At 35.6% G+C, this 9449-nt stretch overlaps 1 protein-coding gene across 2 annotated transcripts in view; it reads right to left on the minus strand.

Moving 5' to 3' along the window:
• Positions 1–8692, minus strand: part of LOC107731245 (inositol 1,4,5-trisphosphate receptor type 3-like) — a 30310-nt gene extending 21618 nt beyond the window's left edge. For both annotated transcript variants that reach the window (XM_016542276.1, XM_016542275.1), the window contains exons 1-12: positions 8324–8692; positions 7156–7226; positions 6345–6466; positions 6048–6134; positions 4029–4187; positions 2865–2963; positions 2517–2600; positions 2149–2295; positions 1688–1783; positions 1561–1599; positions 1219–1358; positions 991–1090 (exon numbers count right to left, since the gene is read on the minus strand). In XM_016542276.1, coding sequence (XP_016397762.1) covers positions 991–1090; positions 1219–1358; positions 1561–1599; positions 1688–1783; positions 2149–2295; positions 2517–2600; positions 2865–2963; positions 4029–4187; positions 6048–6134; positions 6345–6466; positions 7156–7226; positions 8324–8415 — 1236 coding nt within the window. In that variant the 5' untranslated portion in view covers positions 8416–8692. The remainder of the gene's footprint in view (positions 1–990; positions 1091–1218; positions 1359–1560; positions 1600–1687; positions 1784–2148; positions 2296–2516; positions 2601–2864; positions 2964–4028; positions 4188–6047; positions 6135–6344; positions 6467–7155; positions 7227–8323) is intronic.
• Positions 8693–9449: the final 757 nt, after the last annotated feature.

The following is a 9449-nucleotide window of genomic DNA, read 5'->3' on the forward strand; positions in this document are numbered from 1 at the left end:
GGAACTAATCGAGCCGTTTGTGCCAGGCTGGGGAGAAAGGTATTTTAATAATGTAAATTATGTGAAAAATAATGCGTTTTTCGAACCACCAAGCATGAGAGCATGTTCTAGTACACCCCGAAAACAAAATCAAGACTTTGTAAAAGAGCATAATAGGACCCCTTTAAAAAATCCTAAATAAATAAATAAAATAATAAATAAGCAAATAAATAAACAAACAAATATAAATAAATAAATAAGCGAACAAACAAACAAAACATTATACTAAAACACATTTGGTTAACTTAAAGTCCATGATCCAATCTTTATTCCAGGACATATAATGAAAGTATAAAATTTAGATTATTTTGTCGATGTGCCTAACTAAATGTGCCATATATTTCAGCATTTCAATTGGTTTTATATCTGCAGGTAAATTGACCAAATAAATAAATAAGTAAATTAATTAAAATTAAATAAAAAACACATTTGTGACCCCGGACCACAAAACCAGTCATAAATAGCACGGATATATTTATAGCAATAGCCAACAATACATTGTATGGGTCAAAATTATTGATTTTTCTTTTATGCCAAAAATCATTAGGATATTAAGTAAAGATCATGTTCCATGAAGATAATTTGTAAATTTCCTACTGTAAATATATTAAAACTTCATTTTTGATTGATTGATTGATATGCATTGCTAAGAACTTCATTTGGACAACTTTAAAGGTGATTTTCTCAATATTTAAATTTTTTTTGCACCCTCAGATTCCAAATAGTTGTCGAAATATTTCAAATAGTTGTATCTCGGCCAAATATTGTCCTATCCTAACAAATCATACACCAATGGAAAGCTTATTTATTCAGCTGATGTATACATCTCAAATTGACACTTATGACTGGTTTTGTGGTCCAGGGTCACAAATGTTTCAGACATAGATATATACAGAATTCTCAACATTAAGAAGTGAGGGTTAGACAGACTGTACAGAGAAAGTTCGTCACCATTAATCGAATAGGCCTCTCCTCATCAATGTCGATGGGAATGTTGGTGCTTTGGATCCAAGTGTTTGTGCACAGGTGACGGAATCGGACATAAGAATTTCTGTTGGAAATTGAGAAGATGAATATGCAGCAGGAATCCTTTAATCAGGTTCTTAATCAAACAAATTCCTTTATCCCACAGAATGCAGCAAAACAAATAGAGAGAGAGTAAAGCATAGAATTGAATACCGTGGCACAAATGAATCAGTTTTCTGCAGTGTGGTGGGGTCCAGCTCAAACAAAGAGGCGATGTCATTCCCATGAGGCACTGCAACTAGCTTGTATTTTATCCTCTCTCCTAGGCTTCTCTTGATACGGCTACTATCCACCTATAGACAAAGTACAAGTAAGTGACTTTTCTGAGAGAAAAGGAGAACACATAAGATAGGAACAGTCTTTGCATGTAATTTTTTAACATCTCATGAACTCCTGATCTAAGTCTTATACAGTGAGATGTCTACCAGAAAGTTTTTCCATTGGTTACCATGCCATATAGCAATAGATCATACAGAACATGACATTTTAACCTACCTCTATATCATTGCTGTTTTCTTTATAACCTGGGTTCTCCTGCAACACAGATGTAAATACATGTAAATAAGTCCTTCTAATATTAACAAACCATATATGAGATTACTATAAATCCGGAGGGTTTTACTTCAGCAGCAAGATAGTTTCCTGTGGCCAAGTGTTTGAATCGGTACAGGCTATTCCAGTGTCCTGCTCCTCCACGGCACGGATCATGGTGAACCACCTACAACCAACAAGCAAACATTATGTCACTATGGAGGCAACTTTCCACCTCCAAATAGAAAAAAAGGACCTTAAAAATGTATCCTTAAAAGTGAAAATTGATAAATTTATCTCTCATGATTGCAACTTCACAACATATAAAAAGAATCAGGTAACAGGCTTCTAAAAACACTACATGATATAATATATCAATTCAAATTAAAAAAACTGCTAATATACTAACATTAATCTATTTTGAATACATTTCTAATTGTAATACAAATTCATTTGGCTTTTTTGAGGACATGGTCCCACACACATCCGAATCTAAATCCTACCAGGATTTAGCAGGAAATCTGCTAAATCAATCTATGAGGAGGCTCTTACCTCAACCTCCCATAATGCATTAGAGCTGGTGGCTGAAGTAGCGGACTGACGCAGAGTTGTGCGCAGGAACACATGCAGCTTAGACTTGTACTCATCACAGGTCAGAAACTTCTCCTGTTCTGCATGGAAAAGCCTCACCACATCTCCCTATGCATGAATATGACTTTTATTATGAGATATCAACATAACTGGCTTGGCTTTGGATATATATCATAAAACTGAAAATGTGAAAATGTGGCTATGGTGAATGCAAAAGCTGAAAGCATGCAATACAGCTATAAAACAGCAAAATAACAGCATAGATTTGTTGGTACGAACTACAGCACAAGTTTGTAATAATGACTTTTGCATGTGCTCGTTGCACTTACTCCCTTAAGGACTTCATCTTTATGGTCACTGAACATCATAAACAGACTAATCTTCCAGCTGGTGTTGCTGTTGACTGAATTGATCTGTAGGGAGCAGTCTTACATTATTAGAAGACAGTGGCACACAGCACTTATTTCAGCTTATTTTGCGGACTTTCCTTCACAGAACCTTTACTAATCTCAGAAAACATGTACATTTTGGAGAAATGACAGCAACTAGTTCACAGTCTTAAGTTAAGCCACAAGTAAATGTGTCTTGTAATCAACCACAATCCATCTGTCTACTTCACAGGCATGTTGACAAAGGACTTCAAGGCAAACTGATCATGTCTTCTCAAACAGGCCCACCTCTTTGCACCCTGGGTGATCGGGAAGCTCGTAATTACTGGCATGGAGAGGCTGTCCAGCATTCACAGGATTCATGATCACCTTATCTCCAACTACCACCTGAAATGGAGTACAAACGATTCAGTGAGGGGCTCAATATGACTGTCACAGCCACAGATATCTAAAGAGCAAATATGTACATCTCTATCAGTTTACACAAGGGAGAAGCAATCTACAAACATTTAAAGTCGGATTAGCTCGGCAAACTTGTTTATATGTGTATAGGGTAATTTGCATGCATTTTACCTAACTTTGCGAGTGTGTATGTGGGCTGTGTGTGCACGGAGTATGCGCGTCTATATTTGTATAGACTATGATATGTAATTATTAGGTGTGCAGGTAAATGTATGGCGTTAAAAAAACGTAGGTGTATGTGTATATAGGTACAAAGTGAATATAGGTATAAAGGTGAATCTCATAAAAGCATGCAAGGTTATACTGCAGCCCAAAACCAAAAGAAAAAAATGTCAAAAGCATTTTACACATAGAAAACGGAGCTTCGGCATTCGGATGTTATTCTCTATGATTTTCATTTAATTATCTTGAATACAGTATTTTATAAATGTATTACGGTAATAAATGTAATAAATTCAGAACAAATTAAACAAATACTGCATAATGTAAATACTTGATTTAAGTAATTTATATTTTACAATTGTGCATTATTTGTATAATTTGTTTATTTTCACATTAGTCACAAAAGCTATGGGAGGGAAGCAGTGTTATTTTAGTATCATAGCAATACTATTATAGTTTTTATTAATATTTTGAGTTTTTATTTTTGTATTTCCTATTTTCCTTTTTAAATTTGGTTAAAATTTCGGTAATTTTGTTGTGTTTTTTTATTTCATGTCTATATAGCTTTTTTATATCAGTTTTAGTTATTTTATTATATAAAGTCAAACTAAATTAAAATGGGCAATTTTGCCTTGGAAACTAGCTGAAATAAAAAGTTTTCATGTTTATTTTACTTCAAGAAAGTACTTTAAGCTAATTTCTTGTTTTTAATCGGATTTTAGCGTAAAATATGACTCAGGCAAGTTTCATGCGATTTACCCTTATAAGCTTGTTCAAACTGTGACTTTTGAGTTTCTTGTATGCTTGCATATGCGTGCGTGAAATTACATTGTCTCCATTGGCTCTGAGCTTCCAGAAAGGTTGGATGAAAAGCCAAGATCCCTCATTCCCTGTCCCATCAAGAGTGACACGCATTGCGTTCTTCTCCAGCAATGCTGGGAGACGCTTATTCACCGTCAAATACTTGTTGCTCTTCATATGCAGGAGCTGAAAACACATCAACATTTATTCAAATAAAAACTTCTAGTCTGTAAACTCTTTCTTAAATATAAAAAGGAAAGTTTAGGCTCTATAACAGGGTTGCGTGAGCCACACAAGGTGTCACGAACACATTTTATTACCAGGGCGGAAGAACTGCTATGATTTTAATTAATAAACTGAATTACTAACTGAACATTTGTGTGTTAAATCATATTGTTGCTGACTTTTTATACATGCAGGTCACTCGAGACCATCGCGCCAACAACACTCTCTCACTTTACCCCACAGCCTTTGTGGTTTGTTTGTTTTTTTCCACAGCACTGCACCTACTACAGAGCTTATTAGAAAGAAAGTACTTCCTTTTTGTCTAAAAAAAGACCTTGCAAATATCTTGAATGTGTACGTTATAATATGGTTGCACCTCCTCTGCCACTATGTGTCTGCTGAATGGAAGTAAACAGAGCTGATCACTTTAAACTATTCAACAATTCCTAAAGACTACAACGTTATTTCAGTGAAAAAAATAAAGCATGTTGGCTGGATTATTAAGAAGCAGCTTTAACCCAAAGGAATCACTGGACATGGGAAGCTCTTTTTTATTTTAGGATATACCCTATAGTAACAGGAAAAGGCACCGTTTCCTATAGTGTGGCATTGCTGTAGGCAATTATCTGTAACTGACGTCACTAACAGGGAGGAAACACATTTCTTTTTTTGCCTTTTCTGACTCAGATAAAGATATGCGGGTACAGTTGTGACCCCATTAACAAACTCAGCATGTCTACATAAGTCAACAAAAAAACAAAAGTGACTTTGTTTAGTTTATTACTACACATACTGTGCCAGATTCATTGATGCATGTTATTCCAAAGAAACAAAATATGTGTCTGCGTTATCTTTCATCAAAATGGCTTTCATTTCATTCATTGCTAACATTACTAACCCAGTTCCAAATGTCATATACAGACCATGTCCAGCCAATTACATTGATCTATTCTGAAAATTTTCAAGATCCAGTCAATTCCCAGTGTCCCCATATTACAGAAACATCTAAAAAGTCATATAATAACTCTTTTTAGAGTCCATATTTGGTGTTGCACCTTGAATCTTGAATGAAATGCATGATTACATTGGGTGACTAGGATAACTCTTAATCTTTTGTTTCTAGAAACAAGATTTACGTCACATAACTGCACATTTCTACTCCTCTATATAAGGGATTAAATGGTTTTACACTTAGGTCTAACTGTCGGGAATTACATTTACATTACATTACATTTAGTCATTTAGCAGACGCTTTTATCCAAAGCGACTTACAAATGAGGACAATAAAAGCAGTCAAAACTAACAAAAGAGCAACAATATATAAGTGCAAATGACAAGTCAGGTTAGCCTGACGCAGTGTAGCAAGGTATATATATACACAGTCATGGCCAAAAATATTGGCTCCCTTGGTAAATATGATCAAAGAAGGCTGTGAAAATGAATCTGCATTGTTAATCCTTTTGGTCTTTTATTTAAAAAATTCACAAAAATCTAACCTTTCATTGGATAATAAGAATTTAAATAGAAAGTGCTAGAGTTAGAGGGTCAAAAAGATGGAACAGACAGCTGTTTGATAGAGCTTTACATAACCTTACGAAACCTCTCTTGATTTTGTACATTTTTACATAATTATTAAATGGAGTAACGATGTCCTGAAGAAATGTTGTGAGAAACCTTTCTAATGTGAAATATAAAAAATAAAAATAAAACAATCAGCAAAGATGTATTTATAGACAAACAACCTGTAAAAAAACATCAGATCACACTGACTGCATCAGCAACTAATTAACAGGTATCATTTTACTAAATGCAGATTCTCACCTGAATGACACTGCCGTATTTTACCACATCCCCATGGACCTTTTTGTTCTCGGCCTCATTCTGTTTTTGTTCCAAATTAGCTGCATGCTTTGGTACGAAAAATAAATAAATAAAAATAACCAAACAAACAAATGAGCAACAAAGAACTGCAAGCAGCTCAAATGTCAATCATCATATGAAATGTGTCCCAGCAAACATATTAAAAACCTCAGATTCCTCTTTGCTCACAGCGGTCATTAAAAACCAAAGGTGGATTCTGTTGATGATCTAAATTCAATAGAATTGTTTGTGACTTACTTGCAATTTCTGAAGAAGCACCATGTCTCCAATCTTATCCTTCTCATGTTTTGCCTGTTTAGCCTTCCAGAACTGTTTTTGGGCAGAATATCGGTTCATGGGATAAACCTTAAAGAGGCAGTCTAGATTTTAAAAAAATCATAAATAAATAAATAACATTTGTATCAGCTGTTTGTGTGTCTGTTTTTGGAAAATGTGATTAAATTTATAAATTAATTTAAAAAAACATTGTAGACACTGTTCTTGTGAGACCACATTTTGGGAAATACTGAATTTTGGGAAAGAATAAAATTAACTTTTAAAATTTGCTTTGGACTTTCACAGGAAATAATAATTTTTGCATTTGCTCACATTTGATCTCAACTAAACTTTTGTATCATCTGCAGATCAGATCTGACCTTAATGGGTTGAGGGTGTTATGGTTTGAGGTTACTTAACTGCATTGTTGATCCAGTTAGTTACCAACAAACCAACACTAACGTAAATAGCAGCTTGCTCAACAGGACTAAAGTAAATATAACCTAGCAATACCAGGTAACTCAAAACCAGCCAAACGTATTTTACATGCTACTTTTCACTTTTTCACATTTGTTTTTATTCAGATTAGTTATGTAGCATATTTTACTAAAATGTAACATTTCTTCTTATTTTTAATTTCTCTCTGAGGACCGCAAACTTCTAGCTATCAATGAAAGGTTGCATGCACAACTTACCAATCAGAATCAAGACTTCCAAAGAGCTACAGTATGTAATAATCATTCTGGAACTACATTTAGAAGTGTGAAAGATTATTTTAAAAGCTATAAAATACCTCTGAATTTTTTGGGAGGGTTGTCTAGATCTCCACCTGCTGGCTCCACGACACAACGATCATCCACCAGCCTGGGAAGGTAAACACACAGAGTCACCTCAATAAAACGATTCTTCAAAAGCCTTCAAGAGACACACCGGTATCAGCAGTCATAAAGAGTTACGAGTCATGAACTCGTAACATGATTTCTGGTGGACATCCTGCTAAATACTTTAAATCATAAGGTCCAAAATCCAAACGCTCTGCCAAAGAGTCTTTAAGGTCTAATTATGTTATATCCAGTCCTACTCAATAATACCCCTAGAGTAGCCTGCAACTGCAAACAAAAACAGGTTAAAACGTGTTTATAGGTTGCCACGCCAGTACAAGAAGACACTCGTTGAGCCTGAATGGCTGAAATAGCCCAAGGAAAAACCCTGGACACTTCTGAATGCTGTTTCAGAGAGCCATTCCTGCAAAACATTTGCTTTTTAAGATGACTGTCTCCATCTTTTTGTTCTTGCATCTGGCCTGGATCCAAAACAAGGGTGGTATTTCCTCCTGACATTAAAACAACAGTAAGGTTTGGGCTGAAAAGTTCATACAGTGCGAATAACTCTAAAAAGGTCTCTCCCTTTCAATGACTAACAGGCTTCATTGTAAATGTAAATTCAAGATTGTGCTTTTATTTAAGAGCATGGACATCAAATGAAGCTGTTTGAATGGATTTGTGATGTCCTTACTATACATATATATATATAAAATATGCACAATATACACATACATGGACATATCTATAGTATATATAATTGTCTGACAGTCTGCCTATCAATCAAAATGTGAATCAAATTATGATTCTAGGCAGTTAACTGCACTGTAACTTAACTGCACACCTGTGTACAGCTCTCGATCTTTTTGCAAACCATAAACTCAAACACATCAAAGCTCAGAGTAAAAGAAAGCCACAGTACACCCAACTAGCAAAGAAAAAGAACAAAGCTTGAGTTCTCAAGACTAGAATGCCAATCATTTTATTTAAAAATAAACTCAACTGATGAGAAATTAAATTACACAATGATGGCTATGATTTACTGCGTAATTTAACATTAAAACTGTATTTTGTGCAGGGTCTTGGACTGAGGTGAAGGCAGGCAGGAAGACAGAGAAGTCAATGAAAGAAGACACTTACCCCAGTGTGCTTATAAAGCCATTGACAGTTCCTTCTGCATACAGGGAGACAATATCCCCTATATGCAGAAAACTGGACGCTGAATCAGACATCTTTGCTATTTACAGCACGCAGGAGTCTGGATGCTTCAGTCTGATCTTGAGAAGCCCGGACACTTTTCTTACAAACTCTTCCTGATATAAAGCGGGTGTAGGCATGCGCTTCACCCACAGTTGAAGTATAAATGCATCCCGGTAGAGTTGGAAAACGTGCAAAGGAAAGAAAACCTACAAAACTTAATCCCCGGTTGGATGTGCAGCTGGGAATGTCTAAGCGCAGACGTCCGAGAAGCAGAAATGACTCGTTGTTGCAGTTTGCGGCGTACCTGAGGTCATAGTGCCTCAAACCAGGAAGCACGCGTAACTTTTTGTCAAGTCAAAACACGCCTGTAGGGGAGGCACAGCGTGGAAGAATACAGATGAGACTCGCTAACACACTCTCCACACTGCAACAGAGAGCCCTGACAGAAAGAGAAAGCTAAAACAATCACTGAACAGACAGCGCTCTTTTTGTTAGAATATGAGCCATTTGGCGCGATTATTTTAAAACTACATAGGTCCACCTGTGTACCCAGGTGTGTATCTAATATATAATAGCGTTATATTACAACAACAAAATTTTATTTTAAGGGTCAGACTCGGAGTATGAGAAGGTTCCTCTATGAGAAAGCTGTACAGGCTTCTAAATAAACAGACCCACCCAACCTCTCATTTTATAAACTTGGACTAAATTTCCTGCTTTAGTTCATAAGACAAAACATGATATTCAGCAACACAATACAAGGGGCTTTTGGATTAAATATAGACGCACAATCTAATTTTGTTATTGTTTTGACAGGCCAAGTTCAGCTTCAGCAACCATGTTTTTCAGTCATATCAGTCTGATCCACCAAGTGATGTCTTTGTGCATAATGACAATAATGAAGACTTTGTGAATATTATCAATATTTGATGCTCCAGCAGCTCTTTATTCTTGAATGTAGTACTGACAGTTACTACAGCAAGAGAGTTTCACACTTTTGATGTGTTGTGGTTTATGCTCAGCGGCTTTCGATTCTGTTGAGAAAGGTGCAATCCATCTTTCCATT

The sequence above is a fragment of the Sinocyclocheilus rhinocerous genome, unplaced genomic scaffold (genome assembly GCF_001515625.1).
Source record: "Sinocyclocheilus rhinocerous isolate Xijiao unplaced genomic scaffold, SAMN03320098_v1.1 scaffold1600, whole genome shotgun sequence".
Taxonomy (NCBI): Eukaryota; Metazoa; Chordata; class Actinopteri; order Cypriniformes; family Cyprinidae; genus Sinocyclocheilus; species Sinocyclocheilus rhinocerous.